This window comes from Oryzias latipes, chromosome 16 (genome assembly GCF_053564925.1).
Source record: "Oryzias latipes strain Hd-rR chromosome 16, Olatipes_Hd-rR_3.1".
NCBI classification, from domain to species: domain Eukaryota; kingdom Metazoa; phylum Chordata; class Actinopteri; order Beloniformes; family Adrianichthyidae; genus Oryzias; species Oryzias latipes.
This window is the reverse complement of record NC_136252.1, coordinates 22,334,274-22,360,450: the sequence shown is the minus strand read 5'-3', so window position 1 is coordinate 22,360,450 and position 26,177 is coordinate 22,334,274. Positions and strand designations below refer to the sequence as shown.

General features: G+C 38.7%; 4 protein-coding genes and 1 long non-coding RNA gene across 5 annotated transcripts; 1 reads left to right on the top strand and 4 right to left on the bottom strand.

The window, feature by feature from the left end:
• Positions 1-274: 274 nt before the first annotated feature.
• Positions 275-11,292, bottom strand: sphk2 (sphingosine kinase 2). The gene is made up of 8 exons (XM_011485353.4): positions 11,055-11,292; positions 7,424-8,868; positions 6,048-6,197; positions 5,856-5,950; positions 5,659-5,774; positions 4,709-4,912; positions 3,060-4,629; positions 275-2,283 (listed from the first exon to the last, which is right to left on the bottom strand). Exons 2-8 carry the CDS (start codon positions 7,884-7,886, stop codon positions 2,221-2,223), a joined length of 2,661 nt encoding a protein of 886 aa, XP_011483655.1. The 5' UTR covers positions 7,887-8,868; positions 11,055-11,292; the 3' UTR covers positions 275-2,220.
• LOC144984420 (uncharacterized) lies at positions 3,841-5,827 on the top strand. Its single transcript, XR_013648069.1, has 2 exons — positions 3,841-3,971; positions 5,638-5,827. It is a non-coding gene; the product is annotated as an uncharacterized LOC144984420 (long non-coding RNA).
• Positions 11,293-11,441: 149 nt separating the features above from the next.
• On the bottom strand, positions 11,442-15,380 carry rpl18 (ribosomal protein L18). Its single transcript, XM_004077925.5, has 7 exons — positions 15,242-15,380; positions 14,575-14,661; positions 14,039-14,146; positions 13,375-13,473; positions 13,143-13,266; positions 12,712-12,781; positions 11,442-11,572 (listed from the first exon to the last, which is right to left on the bottom strand). Exons 1-7 carry the CDS (start codon positions 15,317-15,319, stop codon positions 11,497-11,499), a joined length of 642 nt encoding a protein of 213 aa, XP_004077973.2. The 5' UTR covers positions 15,320-15,380; the 3' UTR covers positions 11,442-11,496.
• Positions 15,381-15,566: 186 nt separating this feature from the next.
• LOC101161438 (mpv17-like protein) lies at positions 15,567-18,826 on the bottom strand. Its single transcript, XM_020710632.3, has 6 exons — positions 18,716-18,826; positions 18,330-18,562; positions 17,706-18,051; positions 17,140-17,210; positions 17,002-17,031; positions 15,567-16,351 (listed from the first exon to the last, which is right to left on the bottom strand). Exons 3-6 carry the CDS (start codon positions 18,037-18,039, stop codon positions 16,241-16,243), a joined length of 546 nt encoding a protein of 181 aa, XP_020566291.1. The 5' UTR covers positions 18,040-18,051; positions 18,330-18,562; positions 18,716-18,826; the 3' UTR covers positions 15,567-16,240.
• A 666-nt stretch (positions 18,827-19,492) lies between these two features.
• Positions 19,493-23,067, bottom strand: c16h19orf85 (chromosome 16 C19orf85 homolog). The gene is made up of 2 exons (XM_078932710.1): positions 22,756-23,067; positions 19,493-22,454 (listed from the first exon to the last, which is right to left on the bottom strand). The coding sequence occupies exons 1-2, from the start codon at positions 22,941-22,943 to the stop codon at positions 21,281-21,283; spliced, it is 1,362 nt and encodes a 453-aa protein (XP_078788836.1). The 5' UTR covers positions 22,944-23,067; the 3' UTR covers positions 19,493-21,280.
• Positions 23,068-26,177: the final 3,110 nt, after the last annotated feature.

Sequence of the window (26,177 nt, the reverse complement as noted above, 5' to 3'; positions counted from 1 at the left end):
GAATGTGTTTAAAATTTGATTCACGAGTAAATTGTAAAATCTGTGTGAACGTCAATTACTAACTTTCTGATAAAGCTCTGTAAAAGTCTGCCTACCATCTGTTGGCTCTGGAACGCAAAATGAAGTCCTTTGGACCTTATGAGTCCACAAGTGAGTCCATGTCAAAGTCATAAACCTATTGAGTTTAGATCAGATTGTTTTCCAAACTAAGAGGCTATGAAAGATGCTTTAAAAGTAAACTGTTCAAATTAAGGAAGGGCAAAGTGATGCACACTTATAAGGCTTGCATATTTTATTGACAAAGTGTGACAAAAAAAAGACAAATTGATGAGCTACATTTATTTGAAAACAGAGCTAAAAACTGTACATTCTAATATGATTTCATTGGCTTAGTAATAATTACAATTTCTTTACAAGCAGCAAACTATAGACATCTTACTGGCATTGTCAAGGAAGGAATCAGACCAAACGTATGTTTAACACTATAACCCCATTCTGGCTCTAAACAACAACAGGATTAGAAAAGTAAGCTTTCATAGCCGGACTTTCAATGTGAACTAAAAAAGGTTTGGCAGATTTTAGAATTAAAGTGTGTGCAGATTCTCACATAATTCAAATTCACAAGAACAACCTGACATGCTGCACTTACATTATGTAGCTATGTAAGCACAAGGTTAGTATAGTGTTCTAGCTGCAATGTGAAGCAATAAACGTGTCAAAAATTTGACTCAATGTCAGAAATGAAGTTGAACCCATTAAGACCTAATGCAAAATACACATATTGCAGTTTCCATTATCTAAAGGGTACCTAGGAACTTACATTTCAAAAATTCATCAATTTAAAGACTTACTATAAAGATTTGGCCCAGCGTGGTATGCTGATTATGATTCAAGCAGTTGGCACATTATTTACTGACAGATCCGATGGCACATGCTGATGATTTATTCTCGAGTCCAACAAAGAATGTAAACAAGATTTACAAAAATTAAAACCTTATTATTTTTGAACAAGTACTGTAAAGAGTCTTTTTAGAAAATTACTTTTGTAGAAGTTCTGCACTGATCTATTTTTAGTGTCGTCTGCTTGCTTTCTCAACATTTGTGTAAAAAGTCCCGTCTTTCAACAGCCGTCAGTGAGAACATTGGACCAGAAAAAGTGCTGACATAATGAAGTCGATGATATGTGTTTCTTATTAGAGTTTCAAAGCCATTGCTGGTGAATCCACCTTCTAACATCCCCATATTATTCTGCCGGATGTCATCCTGATACAGTCTTGATTTAAGTCTGCTTCATTTTTAGATATTGTGCAAAACTGTTGTAGTAATTAATGGAAGTATGTGGCAGTAAACAGTAAATTAAAAATATTGACGTGTCACATGCAGGACTAAACAGGAGCTGACAGTTAAAATAAAATGAGCCTGGCGTTGGCAAAGAACCATACTTCATGGTTCTCATATTCAGTTTGTTATTACTGACATTAGTGCCTTACATCCACAGGTTAAGGAGGAAACAGAAACATCTACAAATGTTGCTGCATTACATCAACTTATTGGCATTAAAAGTGTATTTGCAGCCTCTGGTATCTCCGCTGCAGAAGATCTGAGCTTTTTGGTATCTAAATCACTGACAGAAGGACAAAGATCATTTCGATTTCTTACAGGAGAAAAAACAGGCAGAAGTATGCAGCTGAAGTGCCAGATAAGGCACTCCTTCAAAAGGTCCAAAGGTGTGGTACACTAAAATTTAGAAATAGGAGACGTTTAAGAACATCTTTCTCTGGACGTATATGTGTTTTTATGATTCAGTGTAAGGCAACAAACAAAACAAAAAAAAGAAAGACAGGTAGTGCTGTTCAGCATGCACACCATTATGCACGCCTTCACATAATTAATAAAAAAAAAAAAAAAAAAAAAAACATTCATCTGGTTTGCCCTCTTAGTATCCAAGCTGTGCAGTTTTCATGTTTCTTTTGGAACGCAGAAAGCTCCAACATCTGTGCAAAACTTACCTCCTTCCTCCATCTGCAAACGTATCCCTGCAGTTGTTCTTCAGTGATGCATGGCTCTGTGGGTTATCCCTTTCATAAAAAAACACTACTAATGCAGCTTCTGCAATCCAGGCTAAGTTTACGTGTTTAAGTCTCACTGTCCACCCAGCGCTAGATGCCGATGAAGGTAAAGTAGAGCGCTGATATGTCAATCGATTTCACCGATCCCTGATTAAAAGCTGGTAATCTTCACTCCGTAGTCTCCAACAATGAGACGAGCCATGGAAGGATGAACCTGTGAGGTATTAGGAGATTATAAAAAAATATGAGCCAATTATTATAAAGCTTTAAAAAACATGAATACATACAAGAACTAAATAGCCTAAAAGTCAACTTTAGCTTAATTCTAAACAATTTAATATTTGGCTCTAGGTATTAAAGGTTATATATTTTATCTAGATCCTAAAACAAGGCAAAAATAAATGCATAAACAAACAACATATGATTTATGATTTAGTTAGCATGTTTTGGTAATAAAACAAAACCATAAAAAAGCAATGCTTAAAAAAAAGTCAAAATAATCTAACTGCATTTTTTAAAAGAAACACATTTTTTTGTCTGATAAAATTAGTCTGCAACATTGTGGAAAAATGTTTATCCACCCTTAATTACAATGTTACTACTGCGCTTTGTGGACTTTTGTTTACGTACACCCCTCAAGGTCCTGCTTCTGAGTTCCAGTCATCTTTCGGTGGGAAAAAGGGGTGGGAGCAGACAAGATTTCTCTTCAACCCACTCCTTTTCAAGCACACTGTATTATTTTATGTCTTTTAAACCAGTGTGTGTTGACTTTTTCATTTGTTTTGTGTTTAAAATAAACTTAACTGAAACTGGACTTGTCCATAAAATTTTAACACCATGATCTTTTTTTTAATATTTGCTGATGTGTTGGTAATGACGGCCTTGTCTTCTACTTGTAATTTTTTTATACATACTAGAATAATGCTTCAGAGGCCACTGGGCAAGTTTAATTACATTTGTGAAATAGCTGAAGTTTCTAATCCTTCCTACCTGTGCCTGGAGTGGCCCATAAGGAACAAGTTCTCCATCGACGGTGAGCGTTCCTTTTGCAGATAGAGGTTGCAGCCTGAAGGCCTTGCAGGTAACGTGGCTCACGTACGGCGAGCTGACGGAGTGGTGGGTTCCTCTCTCCATGGCAAAGAACAATCTTAGTAGCGTGGCTCTGGAGATTCCTGCCCGCACAAATGTCAGGTGAATGAGCCCGTCGTCAAACTTGGCTTGAGGTGCGGCGTGAAGGTCAGCTCCCAGGTGGGTTTGATAAAGGGCCAAGACCAACACAAAGTCCCCTTCGATGGTCACCCAGTCTCTAGTGGGGAGGGGTTGGTCAAGAGGGGGTAACAAGTTGTCTCTCGGTAGATCTGGAGGCAACGTGACCAACGGGCGGTTCTTGAAGGGTCTGGCTGCTTCGGAAATGTCAAAGTTGAAAGATGAGGACGGTGTGCGGACAGACGGAGAGGGCGAGGAGGAATTTGGCGTGTTTGGACGAGGGTTAAGGTAATAGGATGAGTGTGGAGAGGCGCAAGAGGGGGAGGGCGGGGGAGTAGGAGACAGTGAAAGGGAAGGCATTTTAGGGGGGAGAGAGTTAGTGTGGGAGTGCTGCAGGAGTGACAGAGGTCTTGGACGGGAAGCGTTTTGGTTTTGGTCCAGGGCTTTATGCTTGAAAGAAAAGGGAGAATGACGAAAAGGAGAGGAGATGGTCAGAGATCGCTCCCGAGCCACATCTGTGTAAGGATCTTTCTGGAAGTAGGTTCCATTCAGATCTATGTCCTCCACCCCATCTGCTGTGCTTGAATCTGCGTCAGCCACCTTATGCAGAGGCTGACTCGACAGGTCGTTACAGATCTCACTGGACGGGGCTGAATTCTTCCTAACGCCCTGTCTGGCACGCTGAGGGTCGTCTGGGTAAGTGATGGACTCCTCTGTTTCTTCATCCGCCTCTTGCCCCATGTCCACCCCGTAGCCCTCATCTAGCTCTCTTGCGGCTAACGCTTCCTCTTCTTCAACAGAGTCGCCACTCCCTCCTCCATCCTGCCCTCTATCCTCCTCCATCTCAACAGACTCTTGTCCAAATGTTCCCTCGTCTTCAATTTTCTCCAACCTTTCTTTATTCATTTCATTCGATTCAGAACTTGTCCCGGACCTTTCTGAACAAGTCCTTGACTTGTCATCCTCTGCCTCCAGCTCCCCCTCCTTTTCCCTGTCCTCCGCAAGGCTGCTCGCCCTCACCACACCAGTTCCTCCCCCTCTGGCCCTCTCCCTTCTCCTCTCCCTTTCCCTCTGCCTCTCCTCCTTTTCCCTTTCTCCTTCACCCCTCCGCAGACTTCTTTGCTCGCTGATGCCCATGTCAGAGCAGGTGCGGTGTATGGGCAATCGGCAAAACCCCTCCAGGCCTTCAGTGATGCTGCGGGACAGGGGTCTCCTCGGCGGGGGGGTCGTGCCATCTGAGGATGAAGGGACGACAGAGGGAGGCAGAAAGGACAGGCGGCCTTTGTAGGATCGGAGCGAAGCTATGCGAACTAAAGTGCCCAGGGTGAAGCGGGCTGAGCCCAAGCCACGATATCTGAGAAAGGAAAGAGACAAAACACTAAACTGAAGCAGAAGCTTTTTTTTAAACTCAAAAGAGATAAACAATGTCCCACCTCTCACTTTCAATGTCTACATCAGACACAAAGCCCCAGGCAACAGAAAGAAAGGAAAAGACTCTCCTGGGTGCTGCAGGATGACTGTTGTTGGACGGAGCAGGGCTCGTTGTCACGGAGACCACGTCCATCGGTCGCACCCCGCCTCGACATAGCAGAAAGCAGCAGTTCAATAGGAGGGGCTCTCGAAGGCACATGTCATACCTAAGAATGAGATTTAAGATGGGAATCAGACTTTGTACCAGACTGTTCAGGGTTTTATTTTTATAACACAAAGAAAGAAGGGATGTTCACCACATTATTTTTTTATGCTAACATGAATTGGACACAAACACTGGATTTCCAGTTTGACCAATTTATCAACACAGGCTACATTTTCTCTTCAGTTAGCAGAACTGGCTTAATCTGGCCAAAGAAATCTACGCCTGTGATCTTTGCTCCCCTATTCTTCCTAGTTGATAACAGTTGATAACAAGAATCTTGGACTTATCTCCATGTAAAAAGATTTCCCTCCGTGTAGGTGATACAGTGTTATCAACATGTAACCAATCTGAGACAGCACACTATGAGTGAGAATATTTGTTGAAATGTTCCAAATATTACATCAATTCCTTATTTTTGGGGGTTTCAAATTCATTTTTGTAGATTAATAAATCCCAACTACTAATAATAATGAATGACTTAATTGAGTTTTAACAACTAATTTGTGAAAACTTGTTTTTTATAACCAAACAAAAACATTTTCACATGAAACTTCAAATTTGAACTCCACTGAATCGGGTCAAACTGTGACCTTGTGGATGAAAATAAAGATGATTTAGTATTTTGGCTGTGACTCTGAGCCCTAAGCGTCTGGCTTTTTATTTTGTTAACTTCCAAACTTTTGGCTTCCAGGGGGGTCTGACAGCAGATGTTGTGGATTTTCACAGGTAAATGAGAGATCTGCTCACCCTGCGTTGTGATTGATGGAACCAGCCAGCGCATTCCCGGAACCGCAGGGCAGAATGCCGACAGGTGTTTTTATTGCTTGTTCCCAGTCTGGACGCTCCATTAAACCATTAATTACCTACAAAAACATATAAATATATAATAGCCACATAAAGAAACTTGTTTTTTTTTTTTTAAAAAGGAAGGAGTTTAACCTCACCTCATGCAACAAGCCATCTCCAGAGACAATGACGATGCCATCCCAGTCAGAGAGGGACACTTCTCTGATGAGCTCTCTTGCATGATTCTGCCGTTCTGAGACAAATCCATAAAGTTAATGTCAATTAAAAGAGGAAAAAAACACGTATCTTTTTGGTTTTCTGCAAGAAACCCCTTCATAGTGTTAACTCACCAGTCTGTATGAGGTTGTAGCTGATATTGGCCTCTCTAATCATTGGCAGGATGTGGGTCTGACACCATTGCATTGCTTGGCCCCTTCCACTGAATGGATTCACCAATAACAGCAGCCGCCTGGGACGAGGTAGAAGACTTCTCGAAAATTCTGTATGACAAAGAAAAGACTTTATAAATAAAAGTGTTCAAACTGTACAGTAGTTCCCCAAATATCTGTACAGTATTGCATAGAAACTATGCTCTTGTTGTTGTTACGATCCTGGACTTTGTGTTCTGAGTTTCTTTATCTTAAACGGATCTATTTCATCTTCCAGGGTTATTATGTTGACAAATATCTGCTAATCATTTTGTTACAGTATAGAATGACTGCTTTTGTTCTGCACTTCAAGTTTAGTTCCCGTTTATTTTGAAATTTACAAAAAAATATGTCCAAAAGCAACGAATCCTCTCTTTTTTCAAGACTAGTGTCAAGATAATAGTGTTTCTTCTTATTCATTCCAATTTAAACCACTTTATTACCGAAGCATTAAATAAAAGTAGAACTTTAAAAATAAATAAAGGCCGAACAAGAAAAAAAACGCATGCACACGCCGCTTAGATGTGTGACAGTCCAACAAGAGGACAAGGTAACACCAACCATCAAGAGCAAACTCAGCACTTTCTTTCTACCTTTGATGCGTCATGATACAGACCATGTTGTCAGACCACATAAAAGGAGGAAATAATAAATCAATCGACTAGGAAGTGTAATTGTGTGTGTGTGTGGGGCATTAAAAATATTAGACGGTGGATCTGATATCTTTAGCCATTTCCAGTGCATCAGCCAAAATCTCCCCCGTTGTTTTGTTTTGGTGCTTTTTGTTCCCCCAATAGAAAACTGTGTTGTACCTACAGGAAGGTTTTTGGGGACGGAGTGACATTCAGCTATACTTAGAATGTGAAGCTCAAAGCAAAGCCAAAAGCAGCAAATTTGTCTAAGAGGTCACACATAAAGCTCATTTGTGTTCTACAAAAGCTAAACACTGACATGCAACCAGTGATCCTCATTAAAGTCATGCAAAACAATACATTGGTAGAGATCAGGATTCCACTGAACATATATTTGAATGCAGAATTTGTTAAACTTGATTATGGTACATACTTTATGTTTCAAAAGTGTATATAACTGCAATGACATCACTTAAAAGTTGTTATTTATGACCATATTTTTGTATTTCAACATCTTATGTTCACTACCTTTATATTCAAACTTTTTAAAAGGTCTGGGTCCTTTTAACAATATCATTAATGTCACCACGATGCAACCTTGAGAGACTTGAATCATTTGTGTTAGTTTCCGTAACAAAATGGTCAAAATGCGTGAAGCACACTTACCGGTGTCAGCAGTAACAGTCACCCCTCTGAGGAGACACTGTACAGCAGCAGACCACCTTTCAGCTTCAGGCCTGCTTTCAGCTAGATAGGCCCTCACCTGCCTGCGACGGGACACCCCTTTCCTTCGTTTCCCTGGGGGGTACCAGTACAACACAAACAGTGGGGGTGCAGGGGAGCGGGGGCAGCTGCACCCCACCAGCTCAGACAGAGGCAGCAGCAGTCGGGCTTCCTTCCCTGACTTTGGGGACAGCCTCTGAATGTGAATGTGGCTGTGCGTGAGAGTCAAGGCATAGTTGGACACTGGAGGAGATGTTGGGGATGCAGCAGGGGAAAGTCCTCCGAGGCCGCCGGGGCTGCTGGGACGGCTGTTACTGTTGCTGTTGGTGCCTGACCCCCAGCTAGCAAACTGGCCATGAAGCAGGGCTTCTGCTGGAGGCGACGAGGACGGTTCAGGGGATCGCATCCTTCTTCTTCAAGGCGATTAAACTTGCTTCTCAACAAACAAAGCAGACAAATTTCTGCAGTAATAAGCTAAAAAGAGGAATTTGGAAGCTCTTCAAGATTCACAGGAAAAAAACCAACAAAATCAATAAGGTTTCTGAACGTCTGATTAACCCTGAAGTCATAAAAAGTGTAATGTTCCAAAACTTCATCTGCTCCACAGACGAGATCTTCATTTGAAAAATAAAACTTCCAGTTTGATGAGGCATTTGGTCAGAAAAATCCTCCAGTGAAGGTGTGAAAAAACAAAACAACCAATCATGTCACAGAATCTAGCCATCCGAATTTTAACTGAAGGGTTTTCTGTTGCCACAGCCTCCTGCCAGTTAATCTAACAGAAACAGACAGGCCAAACTTCAACACAGCAGAGCTCAGAATGCACAGTCAGTCATTTAAACAAAAGGTTCTTCTCAACAGATGGCAGAAATACAAAAATCTGTAAATATGACAAGCTCAAGACACTTTTTAAAATAGTAATAAAATGCAAGAGCAGCTGTTTAACATAAACACACATTAAATAAACGGTGTAATTGTATAAAGCACAGATTAGTATCAATAGTATTAATTAAGACAAATTTTCAAAGATTAAACCAATACACAAGATTTTAAGTTAAGTACATTAGATGGCAAGTGAAGCCTGAAGTGTAATTGATGCCATAAACATATGAAGTGTAGATTTTTTTAAGACCTTTGATACCTCTATTGTGTTCTTAAATATCAGTTATGCATTAAAGTGAGATAAGAGGAGTGGCAAGGTCAGATGGCAAGACAGTAGTGTGGTACAATAAACTAAAACAAAAACAAAACATAGAACAACAGAAGGAAAAAGAAACTCAATGAAAACAAGGGAAAAAGGGCAAAGGACAGTTTGGGGTGGTCTTCAGTTTATGTCATCCTTATGTCCATGATTGAAGCCTTACGTTCCCTCCCACACATCTCTGTTCCTTTGATAAGAAAAAAAAAGAGAGAAAATGGCAATTTGTGAAAGTGAAGGCATTAAACAACCCTAACCCTGGGATTATATATAGAATTCTTCTGAAAGAATTGTAGCTAGAAAGCTTGTTGGGACATACACCATATATTTCTTCTTATTAACGCAAAGGTGGAATTTTTCAGCAAAAGAAAAACCTTTTTGTGTCTCATCTCTTTTAGAATCTCGGCATGAAACACAGAGAGAACCTTTAATCAGAAAGAGATTGTGATACTAGAGTACAGCAAGCCTATCATGCCCCTTGACCCAAGTCATATGTGTGCTGCTCTGACAATCACCAGCCTCAACTGAGCTGAGACAACAACTTTTTTCCAGATAAAGGTTTTTTGTATGAGAAGAATCACCACAATTTTGTTTGCCTTCCATGTTCAGCAATGGAGCACAAAGCATCTCTCACATACCAAATCCTGTTTTACAAAGTGCTGACATCTTTGTTTCTTCTTTTTTTCTGAAGTTTTGCAACATGCAGCAGTATTTCATATTAGTGACAAAGGTCGTGGTTCACAGTTTGATTTAAAAAAATACATTGTTTTAAAGTCCCACTCCGATCATCTATTGATCAATTTTAAAAGCAAAACCAAATGGTCTTTTGATAATAGTTATGCTTAGCCAAAATCTAGGACACAGTTTCTGGAGAGCAACAGTATATCATCAGAAATTCACTCCAAGTTGTGGCCAAGACGGTTGGCACAGAGTAGACCCTCCCTCATTTCCCATCATCCCTTTGTTTAAACTCTCTCATGGTAGCTTACAGCCCCTCAGAACCCCAACATAACTTTATAGGTGTAACAACAATAGCGAGCGATACTGGAGCTATCCAGTCATGCAGTTTTGAGCCAAACGCCGGCTCAGACGAGGAAAAGAAAGACGTACATGGATGTAGTCGCCTGCAACCGAATGCATGAGAATGGAGCGGAGCAGGGAGCTTGTGGCCCAGAAACTGCACCTTCTATGTCACACCTGCAGGTTTTTTCCGATGGCATTTTTTTTATCAGCTCCGGATTGACAAAAGAAATACTCAGAAATGCCCCTTTAGATACATTTTCTGTATGTGTGTGTGTGTCTATATATATATATATATGTCCTCAATCATGACAAAAAAAATGCTACAAGAACATGTTAAAAACACCACAAAAAAGAAAAAACAGAATTTGGGTTTGACAGAAAACACCTACATCTTTGCAACATGTTTTTTTTTCTGTCGAGATTATAATAAAGCCAGTAAAGTGAATCCTATTTAAACGTGAATCTAAAAGAATGTACTCAATTCCTGCTGCTTTGAGATAAACACCAGATTTGCCATTCAGGAAGTGCATACTCTTTAATGGAGAATACCAGTTGAAGATAGAATACCAGAGTAATTTCGTGCCCGAATGAAACCCGTCGATAAGCATCTCATTGATGTCTATTGTTACACCTTACGTCCTTCAAGTACAGGGCGGGGGCACGCAGAAATAATAACAGAAGTGGGCTAAATTTGTACCCAAACAATGAGGCTGTTGTGTGTGTGCTGTCAGCTCGCGGTGTGCGAGATAATTTATCCTCCTAGAGTTTATTGAAACACTTCATAGTGTTAAAACTGCTTCTCCAGAACTGCGTCGCCTTAGGAAATGGTTCCCCCTCAGTAAACTTTGATCGATGTCCAACTCAGACAGCTATCACTCTGACAGGACAGGTTCCTAGCAAGCTAGCTTACTTTTCTTAGAATGTCCTTAGAACTCACACTGGCTAAGGAGATGTTTAAGAATGCATAACCGGCAGGATAAGAGAAGAAAATAATGGCTGGGGGCACTAAATGAACATAAAGCAAATATAATACAACTCAACTTTGACGTTAGCTACTATCAAAACCCAGTTTAACACAAAAGATGGGAAAATTGTGCTACTTAATGCAACCCAAGTTTGAGACAACCAATAAAGCCATAATAATTGTATAACTTCGTAAATATACACATGGCATGTTTATACTTCAAAAGAAAACCCAACTGGATGAGCCTGTGTATGTTTGTTAGCATGTAGGCTAACAGGCTAAAACTATGGCTACTTTTCGGACCAAACTACTATTGATAACGAAGCAGCTGCTGGAGCCAAACAACCTTTAAAAAAAATTCAATGCTGTAATGGAAAAAACGCGACTACCTCATCTTGTCTCCCGTTCACGACGACAGCGAGTCGCTGGCTGTGAATGCTTTGGCTGCTCAGGAAGTGCCCCAAAAAGAAGCTGCAGCGACTCTTGAGCGGCGGAGAGGAAATCCAATGACGATAAGAAAAACACTGCAACACCCACCGACATTCTCCAATCATTGACTGAACACAACTTCCGGTCTAAATCATTTGTGTTGCCAGGCCAACGGTGGAATACCTATTACAGGACCTCGGAAATATTTACCCCGCGCGCGCTGGTTAGGAGTACACGGTAAAGAGTTATCAATCCAATGGCTTTAATCTACCAAAAATGACCTTTGTACTGCAAATTTAATGTAAACAGTTGAATGAAAAGTTCAATCAGGCACATAAAAGGACACATTATATAGAGCCATTCTTTTATTTGTTTCAAAGCTGCATGGCAAATGAAGACAAATTAGTTCTTGAAGCCACAGCTGGGTCTGCGACCACGGGCTCTCTCGAACTTTCTGCCCTTGGAACGGACATAGGGCCTGGAAAATAAAAAAGTTCAATTTAGATGAAAACTGACAAAAAAAAACTTATTCTACAAAGTCATTATTTATCTATGTAAACAGCAAATTGACACAGGTCTGGGTGTTGACAATCTAGTCAATATGGGACACAAAGTCAGACCCTTGTCCAAACACAGGACATGTTTATAACCAATCGATGACAGGACTTTGGGCTGAGATTTCATCATCATTACTGTATTTGATTGGACATTAAGGATACACCTGATCTAAAATTCTAATTCAGCATTTATTTACAGATGCAATCTGATGTGGAAATAACAGATTTTTAGCAGGAGGAGCAATTGTTAAAAGCCCAAAATACATGGGATTGTTAGATACCCAACAGTGTGTTACACACTGTCCCACACAAGATGACCATCATCAAGGCAATTGCTCACAATTGATTCCAGTGAAGCTGATCATTGGACACGGATTCATCTGCAGTTGCACTGGCAACTCTCGGCTATGATTTTGAAAGTATATATAGGTAAAGAAACTAACTTGACAATAAATTGACCCTTCCTGTATTATTAAAAATTAGGTAAATAATTCATCTCTGGATTTCACTTTGTAAAGTGATCAAAACTTGTTCTGAATTCCAGTGCAAAGGGAAGGTGGTCCTAAAGTGACAGAGGTCAAATAGTGGCAGTTATCTGATCTAAATTACACCGATGGGAGGATTTTCAGAACTAATTGCCTTTACACATGATCACTTCGTTTTGGTGAAGTTTTGTGCTTTAGTATTACAGAAAAATACCTTAAAAAAAACCACAATTAAAATGAGGCAGAGCTACACGATAATTTCATCAACCCAAAATCAAAATAGATTCCACGTGTTTAAATTACAGATCAATTCAAACGCTCCAATATTGCCCAGCTTTTTAATAAAAAAAATATATTTAGTAGAAATTTATCAGATAATATATATCCACTTCTTAAAAAAATAATTTAGAAGAGTTACATATTTATGATTCATATGATCTTATGATTTACGATCATTTTAAGATAATGGATTTGAGGTGTGTGTGAAAGATTCAATATCTGAATAATCAGCTGCTTTTAAAAAGGATCTGAAAATCAATCTTCAGTGACTAAAAAGTATTTAGGGGTCAACTTACTTGGTGTGGCTGTGAGGGGTTCCAGTGGCCTTTCCAAAGTGCCTGTAAACCTCTCTGGCTTTGCGGGGTCCTGCACAGCAAACAGCATTTTTATTATAGTCACACAATAACAGCTCATTGTCCCTTAAGTTTTCAGAACAGCCTCTCTATTTCCTATGGATTCAATCAAACTTCCTAAAATCTCTTGATTGTAAACATTTGCACCAGATATTGGCATTAATTTGTCTCACAAACGCTAACATTTGTTCTTTTGACAAGAAAAAATCTTATACTGCTTAAGAGTGAAAATGGTCCAACTATAGTGAATGTTTTCCCTAATAACTATTAGAACAAAAATATAGCAAACAACAACACGAATTTTCCAATTCTATTTTTTTTTTACTTTTCTGATAACATTAAGTTTTTATTTAAATTATTAAAACCTCATGTACCTGACAGCAGCACTGTGCCGTGTCCTTTGGGAGTGGCCAAAGCCAGCTGGTCAAAGGTCATCACTTGTCCCCCTGATTTAAGAATCCTGCGACGTGCACCATCAGTTACTTTCAGAGCGCAGATCTGTGTGGCAGAAAACAAAAGGCCCCATTTTAGAAGGTTGTGAATAAAAGCTGTGAGCTGGTAAACAAAAGTGAGGGTACAAATATATTGAAACATCAGACTACTTGCCTTGAGTTTGGGGATCTCCTGAATCCTGACATCATCAGTGACTGTTCCCACGACAACAGCGATTTTATTATCACGGCCAGGAAGTTTCATTTTACGAATCTAGTGTGGAAGCAATAGACCAATAAGAGCTGTTACTTATATTTTGTGACTAAACATCTCATGGCACATAAACTAAAATCAGGTGACCATAAAATTTGACTGTACATTTAAAAACTATTTTCAATCAAGCCTAAAAGCGTTGAAGTTAATGTGCTTCTGTTGGGAATGGGAAGGCTAAACAGCAAAACACAAACGTTATAACAACCTTATGACATCAGAACTATAGGCTAAAAAGTGAAAGGAAGTTATTCCCTAATGTCATATTTAGATTAAAAATCATTTAGTGTGGGTAAAAATATAACAAACGTTTATACAGTACCTAGACTGTTGTAACCAGTGAAATATAAAATAAAATTTACTTATGGAATTTAGACACTACTACTACAAAAAAAGACAAATTCAGTAAAACAAAAAAAGACAAATTAAGTAAAACAAATAAGCTTGATTGATAAAAGTACAAAGTAGGTACTTTTGTTCTTCAGTAAAACACCTGATAAACCCAGCACAGAACAACAACTTAGATCTTTTGTGAGATCAGGAAAAGTAAACTGGCTCACTGACTGACCAGACGGGAGATTGCGATAGGAGGCCTGTTGGTCCTGCTCATGAACAACCTCTTCAGAACCACCTTGTTGAAAGGAGCATTGGTACGGCGAGACAAGAACCTGTACAACTGTCAGAAAGAAAGAAAAATCCACATTATATTACTAAAAACAGATAAAACTGGAGGCAGGGGTTTTAGGTAAAGGTAGAGCTAAAGATGCTGATGTTCTCTGTGGAAGTGATGGGGATGGACAGAATCATCAATAAATACAGAGGAGCAGCTTATGTAAACTATTTCCGTTATATGGAGGGAATCTAGTTAGCTCAAAGGTTGGGAAACAGATGCCATGTTTGCGCTGCTAAGAAGGTCAAGAGGAAGAGATGTGGTTCAGAGGCTGACATGAGTGTGGTTGATGTGTGAGAGGACAACACAGAAGATGTTTAATTTGAACTACTACAAACTATGAAAGTTTTAACAATACTGAGAAGCTAAATTACAGAACCACCCTAGCAGCTGAGACAACTTCTGAAAGGAGATGCTGTGAGAGCGTTATTTACCTTAACCAGGAGCCTCAGGTAGATATCCTGGCTCTTTGGCTCCTTCCTGTGCACCTTGCGGTCCTTGTTGTGTCTGATGTCTACGCCCTACAGGAAAAAAACAAAAAAAATATACATCTTTAGCATAATCAACTAGTTGTATAAACATACGTAAGTAAGAATGCACGTATGTTAATTTCATTTAATAACAATTTCGCGTTTTATCAGTACACATAAACACAGTCAAAACAGATCTTGCGTCAATTTATACAGCTATACACACAAGGTTTGCAATACAGCAAACAGACACCGGTCAACGCGTTTAGCAGCTAACTAAAGCTAACAGCAACAAAAAAAAATTAGAATTTCTTTTAAGTTAACCAACCAGTACAAATCTAAAGGGACTATACCGGACTAGAGAGTAAACTAGAAAAGACTGTAGTTTTGTGTGTGCGTATAGACTACCTTTTAGCGCAAACGTTTAAAAAATGTTACAGCAACGAGTAGTTCGATAGCTAACCAATTGATTATCTAATCACATTGTGATCGGTTAAATCAAAAATCGTAACTCAACTGGAATACTGTTTTCTATCAAAACGTATTTTGGATTTTATTGTGGAGAAAGGATGGCTGAATTCAAAGGATTAATGCGGATACCGGGGTATTCAATCTGTCTTGAGGTACCTACCATCTTGGATTCAGAGCGAAAAGGGAAAAGGAAGTTCAAAGTTCTCGCGATAACACACGCGGCCGAAATCTCGAGCATCTGATTGGTTCTAAAGTACGCGCTTCCTGCCAACCTGCAAAAAAGTAGTTGAGGTCATTGCTGATGCTGCCCCAAGTGGCGGGACTCATCATTACATTGAGCATCCTTGTATATTTGCTGAACTTTTGCTGAACTTTTATTAAAGCAATTTGATCTAATAAATTATCACATTTTAATGTGAACAACTTTTTATTGAACTTATCTTTGTTCTATACTTCACATCTAACTTCTGGCAATAAGGTCAACATCAGTGTTAGATTTTTTTATTTATTTAAACAAACTGTGGCAAAGTCAATGCATCTTTATTTCTTCAGCACTTTCTTACATACAGACAGTTCAACGTTCTTCACAGAGATGCACATGCTTTTTCAGCAAAAAGGAAAATCAAAAAAGTGAAGAAAAAGTTAAACAGAAAAGAGTATTTTATGGTCAGTATTAAAGAGAATTGTATTTGTCTGTTGGTCATGTTTCTTTTCCACGACGTTAATTGTTTTTATGAATTGAATAAACAAATTATTTTATTACTTAAAAACGAAGGAAATGTCAATAAAATTGGCAAAGCTAATAGGTTTCCCCAGGATGGCGTGGCATGTGATTTAACTTCATTTTATTAAACATGTATTGTGTTGTTGGGAGAAAATATTATACAAAAAACTTCTTATGCAAAATGATCAATCCAGACCTTTTGTGGATTTATGATTTGTTTAATAGTGGAGGGCTTTATACCTTCCTTTATTGCTCAAAAACGAAATTTTGTACACTTTAAATAAAGTCAGAAATTTTACATTTTTAGAAATGCAACAAAGTTTAATACATTTCATGTTGTACACAAATCAACCCCTTTTTTTCTTTTTTGAGATCTGATCAATCAAAGGGACCAGATCTAAACCTTGTATCAGGAGTTTGTGTGGCTTGTTCGGGTCACTGATTCTGCTGCTGTTTGAAGTGGCAAAGAAAGATTGTGAACGTCAGAGCAACACCTCCTAGGAAGACTGTCCGTGCCACAGGAGGAACGAATACGAAGTTGATGCCCTAAGGTGAAACAAAGGGAAAAAATGTCATGAAAAATTGAAGTTACATATGATATTCTATAATTACAGGCCATCAAAATAGGGATTTTGTGGAAAAAAACAAGAATTGATTTTATCATCATTCTTTTCTTACTAAATGGTGACTGCTATCTTCTTTATAGAAGGGCTATTATCCGTATTTCATTGCATTTTACAAAAATAAAGATTTTGATTGACATATAATGTCAGAAGTTAGAGCTCTGTCTCTCCCTGTGGTCACCGGCGGGAACCCTCTCCAGAGTACTGAATGCACTTCATCTCCCAGCAACCCCCAGGCACACTTCCTGGATGCCTCACATCTGACTCTGTTTTCAATCACTCACAGTCTAGTTAAGCGCTGCACCAAGCCTCACTCAGTGCAAATGATTGTTTGTGCCACTTTGCCAGCATTACTGAGTGTTATATCCAGATCTGATCTTCTTGTTTCCTGACCCTGTTTTGTCTCTGACTCCGTTTCCCCACCACCTACCCTGAATCTCGCCTGGATCATTTCGACCTCTGCCCGACCATGATTTAGCTTTGTGGATTTTTAGCTGTGCTAATAAAACCTGCTACAATTTGAACCTGCCATCTGGCCATTCTTGTGACAACTGAAGTAAAGATGCATCTTACTTGCATTGCTGACCAATAAATCACCCCAGCCTGAAGAAAAAACAGATGACAATGCCGTTTCTATTTTTTTTATATGAACACGCACACAATTGTGAATAAAATACATTGCATTTTTTCCAAACCTGTTATAGCTCATACCTTGTAAGCGGTCCAGAATTTCTGTCGCCAGACTTCAAGTGGATCCTCTTTGTTTTCTAATAAACTTAAACCTGAAAGATACAGGGTTCAACAAGGTTTTTTATGATCAAGATTACTTTACACGTGGTATAAGCTTTTTGTCTTTTCTGTTTTCACATATGTATGTGTGTTTTTATATATATATATATATATATATACAAAATTTGTGAAGCACCTTGCGACTTCTGTCTGCGAAAGGTGCTTTATAAATAAAATTTAGTTACTTACATTCATCTCAGATTTTTATAGTATAACATTAAATAAAGGAAAAATATGGTGAACTGATGAACTGTTTTTAAGCTGCAAATTAATTGTTTTTGGTTTTAAATGACCGAATGATGCACCTTTTTATTTTTTAGTCATTAATTTATTTTGTTCAATGTATGAATAATGGACTGACCAAAGAGCACTTTTAAAAATGCTGTTGTACCAATAACAACGACAAACCATTTAGGTAATTCTAAATAGAGATTTGGATCCAAAAATTTCACAATACATCATTTAAAAAAAAAATAGGGAACACTTGCCAATGTAAAAAGCACTGATGGTGAGAGGAGCTGCAATAAGCTGATCGACCACAACCTTTCCTGCCACTGCCTTCACTCCGCCTCCTGGCAGCATCCTCTCTAATCCCCGGAGCCAGTGATAGTTGAAGTTGGCATGGAAACAGAAGCCAACAATTGCCACGTGAGCTGTCTGACGCCAGTCGATGCTCGCCGTGTCCTCTGATGCAGATCCAGCGTTGGGTTTCTCACGCAGGACACTTTGCTGTATGAGGTCTGCTGAAGCAAAGAGCGTTGTGTATCCCAGGACATTACTGATGTACGGGTGAGCTTTAAACAAAGCCCAAGCCCGCTTCATGGTAAAGAAAATCTGATTGGAGAAAAATAATGTTTATTGTCTTGAAATGTTTTTCCAGGTATTTTCAAAGCCATTCATAGTTTTTCTGTCTGTTATTATAGTCCTGTTCTTTTTAAAGACTTTTGTTTGGTTTGGATGCAAACATTTGAAAGTTTAATTAAAGCAAAAACAAGCCACAACTGAAAATATAAAAGTCTGGAAAGACAACTTTGAAGGAAAGCCCAGACTTTTGAAGGTGAAAAATGTAGACAGACATTTCTTTTTTTCCCCCAAATAGCCCCCAGACCTACCTTTCCATGTGTTTCTTTCACTTTAGTGTTCAATTTCAGAGGGCCACTAACTCTTACTTGATTGGTTATGCTGAAAAAAGGAGGAGGAGCAAGAACTACTAAGGGTGGCAGAGCTCTTCTCGCCGGGACAAAGTTCTTCCAATGTAAAGAAAGTGTGATAACAGTCACCAGAGTGGAATCTTAGTAAGAAACAGATGGGGAGAAAATTCCAAAACAAGTGACTGATCAATGATCTGCAAAAAAAAAAAAAGTTCATGAAATCTTTCAAACCATTCAGATACACAGATTATATTGTACACAAGATAATAGAAAACTTTTTAATGTCTTGACTTGTAGATAAATTCGTTAGAAACATTTTCTTTGACGACCATACAGCCAAAACTTACCAAAGATGTCTTACAGAAGGGTTGAGGCAAAGATTCTGAGAAGGATTGAAAGGAAATCTATAGAGGCATTTGTCGGCTGCTCTTTCTGTAAGGTTGTTGGAAGCACATGTGGGGTTCCTATAAATAGACTGAACTCCTGCAGCTGTAGTCGGTCTTTGGAGCAAAGGGCCATGACATAAACTAATTCTCTTCATTTGTTGAAAAAAAATGGAGACACTACTAGTACACTAGTGTTTTCTTTGATCATTACTGACAGATGTTCAAGTCAAAGTCCCCACTCCAATTTGATCTATTGTAAAAGTGTACCCAGTGGTCTTTTAATTATGATTAAGCTGTTTTTAGCCAAAATCTAAAAAAAACTTAGAGGCAAAACACTTTGCCTAAGTTGTGTGTGTGTGTGTGTGTGTGTGGGGGGGGGGGGGGGGGGGTTGGTGCAGAGTGGAGCAACCTTCCCCTCCCTGTTACTGAGAGCTTCACCGCTAGCTTATAGCTTCTCACAACCCCAACCTAACTTTACGCGTGCAATGAAAATGGTGAGCAATACTGGAGCTATCCAGCTGTAAAGTTTTGATCCGGAAACCAGATCTGACAAGGAAAACAAAGACGCACATGGAACTAGTCGTCTATTATTGGACACATCAGAATGGAGTCGAGAAGAGAGCTTGTGGCTCGCCCAGTGTATTTTCTATGTCATAGACACGCTCTTTTTTTAAACTGTATTTTTTTGTCTGCCCCTGGTTCACAACGACTTGAATGAAGACATACTCAGCAATGCAATTTTAAGCTTAATTTCTTTATATATGTCCTCCATCATGATAAAATGCCACAAGAACATGTAAAAAAACAAACAAAACAAAAAAAACACCAAAAACACAATTTTCAGTGGGGCTTTAAGAGAAAGGTTTAAGAAAAATGCATCTCAAATGAATGCTGTTATATTTGTCTGTGATGCTTTTGTCTTTATAAGTAATTCAGATCTCATTGCAAACCAATCAGTGGACGTGTTTACATCTAGCCCCTTCAACCAATTCATACATTTGAGGCCAACCAGTTTCTTAATTGACCACAAGACGCTGGTTTAACCCTTGTGCTAACTTGTGTTCACAAATCATTAAAGAAAAAAGGTTCAGCGCACTGTCTAGTGGGTCTAGATGACCAAACTCCCAATGTTACAGGGCCTAGGATAGCACAAGGGTTACAGAGGGAGCAATTTTTCGTTAAGTCCTATGTTGAAAAGTCAAAAAAATGTTATCTGGTGACAAAACACTTTTATACAAACAATTGCTTTATTTTCCTTTTTATTACAACTATTGGGTAAAATTCCTTATAAATTAGAGCTCCAGTTTGTGCATATTTTATGACTGGAATGTTTATTTTTCCATTCAGTTTTTGGCAAAGAATGGGCTAAACTAAAGAAGTTACGTACACCCATAGGTGGACTCAACTCAGTGCACTCAACTCCTGTGCAGAATAGGCAGGCTTATTTTTTACCCTTCATTTTAAAGGGATGACCACCGCAAATCACTGCTTTATGGCAGAGATTTTTACGCTGTGTTTTTTTTGAGCTGGAATAGGGAGACCCAGGATTGGGCCCCTTTGTGGCTACATAGTTAGGCAGTACCACAAAGGGAAACGCAGCAGTTCACAACCTCAGAATCAAACCCTGATTTCATATGTGCCTGTCCTGCACGCATCCCACTGACCTATCTCACTGGGGATTTTAAATAATTTCTAAAAAAGTCGCACAAACCAGAAACCTGGGTATTTCAGAGAATGTTGCAGTTATGTGGTAACAAAGCTGCTTAAGAACTCACCCAATCACAACATAGAAGAACAGAAAATAAGCCACTCCACTGACTGGTTTGTATGTGAGGGTAATTCTCAGAGCTGTAATTTGAAAAAAAGAGCCGGATTTAAAAAAAAAAAGTTTTTTCAAGATGATTGTCATCATCCAGACTAGCTAAAAAACACAAAAACAAAAGCAAGCACAGCTCAATTAGAGTAAGGCTGTTACCACAAAGCAACCTCCCCCAGTCTAGATATCAACCATAAAATTACAAGTACATCAAAAGATTCATCAAAGTCCACCTTTTACATGCATGTTAACTCTAAAGTATGTAAATTTATTTCTATTTTAGAGTTGGAGTGAATGGAAGCACCCCTGTTTGTGTAACAACCCCCTCTAGTGGCATGGTACTGAACAGACCTGGCTTCAACAAATAATGAACACAAACCCGTTCAGTTATCACATCTCAGGGTACAGAAACACAGATATTATCATGCAGCATTTTTTTTTAGGTCATAACTATTTTAAACCCCACATCACCTCACATTTTAAATCCAAGTAGAAGCATTGTGTGTCACCTCAACCAAATCCTTTAATTTCAGAGACCAAGTAAAAAGTAATGCAAAATAAAGAGAGAGTGCAAAATAAAATCTAAAACCCTGGTTTCAGATTGAAACTGGATTTGCTTAATCTAAACATAGTGAACACGAATTTCCCGCTTCCCAAACCGTGTTTAAATCATTCGTTGTCCAACAGTCTGGTAAATGTAGCCAAAGTTTTTAGAAGAAAACGGACCTCCTGTCTGTTAAGATGTTAGTGAACATCCAGTCGTCCTCATGGGGGGGTGTTGGAATGGAGCGGTGCAGAGGAGCGTGAGGAGGAGCAGAGAAAGACTGAGCAACTCCTTCAAAGAATGTGAAGCTTGTGTCGTTTTCGCAACCGGGGACCATGGATGGACTCTCCTCCAGACAGGGCTGGTACATTTCCAGCGGCGTGACATCATAGTGGGAGGTGAAGGAGGTGTGGCGCTGGTTTTGCATCACGTCTGTGTTTTTTGAATGGGGACATCTGCTTCGGCCCATTGTTAGTGAGCCCCTCTGATTGTTCGGGATGCAGTTTGCAGTCAGCGCCTGACCTTCATGCCAACTGTAGGGGGGTAGATCCTCCACTGTGGTGAAGTCATCAGCAAGGCCTGACAGGGAAAATCCATCCTCAGCGCAGACGTCAAGTTCAGCGGCACAAACATTTTCAAAGCACGCTTCCACTTCCATTAAAAGATCTGAATCCTTCTTGTTGACAGAGAACAGGTCTGTTATGTCAGTCAATGAGGCCTCGCCGGCACTTTTCTGAAGCTGCATGCAGCCAGACTCTTCCATAAAGGCCTGGATTGAGAAATCACAAAAGCCATCAGAGAGAGGAGATAGCTCCGGGGAGAAGGAAAGAGAGACGTCTTCATTTTGATTTTCACAGCAGATAAAACTGGAGTCTTTCTGTGAAAGCTGAGTGTTGACTGACAGGCTGCCTGTTGGTTGACTTTTCTTAGGGTAGCAGTCGGGAAGGAAAAAGTCAGTCGTTTGAAAACATTCAGTGACTTTTGGGGGGTTGTCGGAGGAAAAGTCATTGTTCTGTATCTTTTCACTCTGGTAGTTAGATCTTGTGGTGCAAGTGGAAGATGTTGGCGCGTGATGTTTTGACAGATTCCTCAAGTCTACCTGATTCTTTTCGTTCTCCCTGACAGCATGTAAGTCAGCAAGTTCATCGCTCCTTGACTTTGAGATGTTGTCTGTCTGACGGCGGGATTTATCAGCCCCAGATAGAGAGTCGCTTTGACACGAGTCACCAGAAGAGTCAGGCGACTTGGACGATAAAACAGGGAGCAGGTTTTTTTCTCCCTTATTGAAACAAAGAGCTGACGCTAGTCGGTAGTTTGCTGCTTCTATGTCGGCGAATTTCCTGTCGACGGAGAAATGAAAACATGCTGAAACAACTACAATGGAAACTTTTGGGAGGTTTCTTTAAAAAAACTCAATTGTCCTTTACGCACTGGCATTAAATTTACAATTCTCTGATGAATTTAAGCTATTTTGAGAAGCCTAAGAGCACCAAGTCCATCATGCAAACTAAAAAACAAAACAATAAGGTATCTAAGATTGGAAAAGGAATGTTTATTTATTTTAATACATTTTTTTGTAAAAAAAATAAATGCATAAAAAACTGTATAAACGCAGCTGCAAAGCTCATGCTGGTAACACACCTCTGAATCATGTTATGCAGGAAGCGACGGTGGTTGACCTGTCTTTTGGATGGGCGGTTTTTTCGAGGTTTCTGAAGGGTCCTCATCATGTGACCTGCTGCTGAAGTCACAAAAGTGTAGAGGTCACGACCCCAGGGGACGCCTCTCTCCAAGCCAGGCTCCAGACTAGAGGAGATGGAGGATCGCATGGCTAAGAAGAGGTAGGTAATAGATTTATTGGAAGTATTTTTAAGAAAAGGTCAAATAAAAAATTGTATCAGGAAGATTATAAAAAACACACATAAACTAAATATTAACTCCAATAACATGAAACAAGAATGAAAGTAAAATAGTTTGGTTTAGAAATAGAGAAAAGTTGGATGTGATAATCCTAGAAATAATAACACTTTTAGTTATACTTTTTACTATTTTCTTACTTGATCAAAACTATCAAAGCATATCATTCCTCCTTTAAATGTTTAAACCTAAAGCCATCACTACGGTAATAAAAAAAAGAAAAAAAATTCTTGAACTGTCCTGCTCACGTACCAACACCATTTTCAGATTATTTTGGAAAAGGTACTAATAAAAAAAGATTTTTTATAAAATGTAAAATATTTAAATGTAAAAAGGACAGATTTTAGTTTATAAAGAATGTGCAATAAAATACACACATTTAAAAGCATGAAATAGTGTCATGTGATGAACTGTGGAACAACAGTTAAGTAAAAATTAACAGAATGTGTAAAGAGTGTTCAGTATTGTTAAATACTAAAGTCGGTTTTAAGAATTTACATTTATTGAAAGCATTAACTCATGTTTATTCAAAAATATTTCTAATTACTTAAAAAACCAGAGTGTCTGTCTGTGTCATTAGATAAATTAGACACATTCATGAACTGAAAAAAAAACATTTAAAATTTAACAAATTTCTTATTTATCACTTCATTTCTGCAAGGAAGTTAAAGCGTCTTACCTGTTTTTCTTTGCACTGCAGATTCTCTGAGTGTCTCCACAAGCTGCACTACAAAACAAGGAGGTGCTCTTTGAGGGAGGGAGGGAGGCGTGGCAACTCAATTATAAGCATGTTTATTTACTGTGACTCTGTGCACAGGCTTATAGAGAATCCTCTAAAGTGAATGCAAATGCATGAAATCTCCTTTCCATAGTTGTCTGTGTGCGTGCGTGTGTGATGAAAGGAGCGAGACATTATGAAAGATGCTGGGGGAAAAAAGCAGCAATTATCAGAAAAGTCAAACGCTTGTGGAGTGAGGGCACAGGTCTCTATTATGTGGCTCACTAAGAGCAGCTTGTTGAATACACCACATAAACACGCCGGTTCAGGCAGTTAACGAACCCTCAACTGGTTCGCTTTAACTCTGGCCCCAATTACAACATTCTCTGAGGGAAGAGATAAGATGGTTGCTAGCAGATTTAATTGAGCTTTGAATGTTGACCTTCCAAATGCAGGTTGTACATATCTATGGCAGCAGGTGTTTGACCAGAGGTTGCGTTAAATGAAGCATACTTTCAGTAACATTTTAAATGACTGCTTTACAAGTTTTGATATAACAGTGGATTTTTGATCTGTTTATTTAATTTTGTAATCCCTCTTTTTAGGGCACTTTGACAGCCACTTGGGAAGCAACATATAATGACTGAAATAAATAGAAGTCTAATGAATATAAGATATAATGGGGCTTTCCCCCCTACAAAAAAACGAATCGAAAACAGAGTTAAAAGAATAAAAATAAAAAAAGATACAAAGATGTGTTAATAATAGGCACGTCAATAAAGTCTGCACTTTGTTTTGCTTCTAATGTTAGATGATGTATGGTAAATATATGTGCTCTTTAGCTGTGGTTGTTGAGATCTACCACGTTTCTTGCTTCGTCTCTGTTCATTGGATTATGATTGATACACTTTTATCTAGCGACAACTTCATTACAATTTCCTGTTTTTAGTGGCTGAATTATACACTTTTTATGTATTTTTTGGTTTTATTTTATTTGTAGATGTAAACTTTTCCATGGCAATTTTTTTCATGTATGAAGGTCAAATGCATACAAATGGGTTAAAGAGCACTTTTTAAAAAATTTTAGTAAAGATTTATCAATCTATCTCTCTCTCCATTCACAGAAATTAGCTGCAACTAGGACAGGGAAGGAAACCAAAAAGGTAGATATCAAAGATCAGGAAAACTACTGATCAATAAAGATTTCAGCCAATTGAAACAATGTGAGAAGTGCTAAGATCCCAAATATGGAGGGCGGGATGTTTTCTACTCTTAGCTTTCTGGTGTACAGCTTTGACATTAAAGCTTAGAGTCTAAAGAAAACGTGTGATGAACCAAAAATGTACAATTGTTTCTGGTACCAAACAAAGGTTTTCCTACCAAGCGCTCCCGTAAAGGGTACTAAAACAACTGAACCACGATGCCTATCTGAGCACCTGTCTGCTTGTTAGTTGATTAAAAAAATTATTGTGATCAGACAGCTTGGTGCCTCGTTTCTTCAAATACTCTCTAAACAAATTAAGAAATGATTTGATATTTTTTGGCTTTTATAAATTGGTGCAATTATTAGAAACAGAAAAGTACACCATCTTTAAATCCCTGAAATGCTATTTACAATATATATGCAGATTTAGTATCTTCATTCGTGAAGTTGTTGATCTCTCAAGTTTAATGAAATTATAAGGATTTAGGCTTTTCTGATGTATTAGGTTAAAACATAAAACACTGGTATACTGTCAAAAAACAAAATAGTTAAGTATCACTTTCTATCAGCACAAAGTTGTCACAAAAATTGTGTTCTTCATATGTTCTTGTAGCATTTTCTCACGATGGACATAAAGAAAAAATTACAATTGAAATTGCATTTTTGATTATTTCTTCATTCGAATTGTTGTGAATTAGGCGCAGACGAAAAAATGCCGTAGGCAAAAGCTTTTAGGGGTGATGTAGGTGCTACAGTTGGCAAGCAACAAGCTGCAGTGCATCCACTTGCAGACAATTAGATTCATGTACCGACCGGTAAGTCATTATTTTTGGTCTTTATTCCGTTGGATCTTCTGGCTCAAGACTGTACAGCTGGATAACTCCAATATTGCTCTCCATTTTTGTTGCACCGCTAATGTTAGCTTGGGGATTTGAGGGCCTGTAAGTTAGGGAAGAGTGTAAATCATGGGAAGAGAGGGCAGGCTTACTCCACACACAACTCAGAGGTGTATTTCTAATGTACTCCTGCTGCTCGGGAGAAATTATGTCCTAGCAAACGACACAGGTTTTTGAATTTGGGCTAAAAACGCATAATTATAAGTAAGAGACCACTGGGAATGCTTTTAGGATATTAAAAGATGATTGGAGTGGGAAGTAAAATTTGAGAGTTTATGTTTTCTTTGTCTGTATGACACAAAATGAAGGTATTAATGGCCAAACTTGA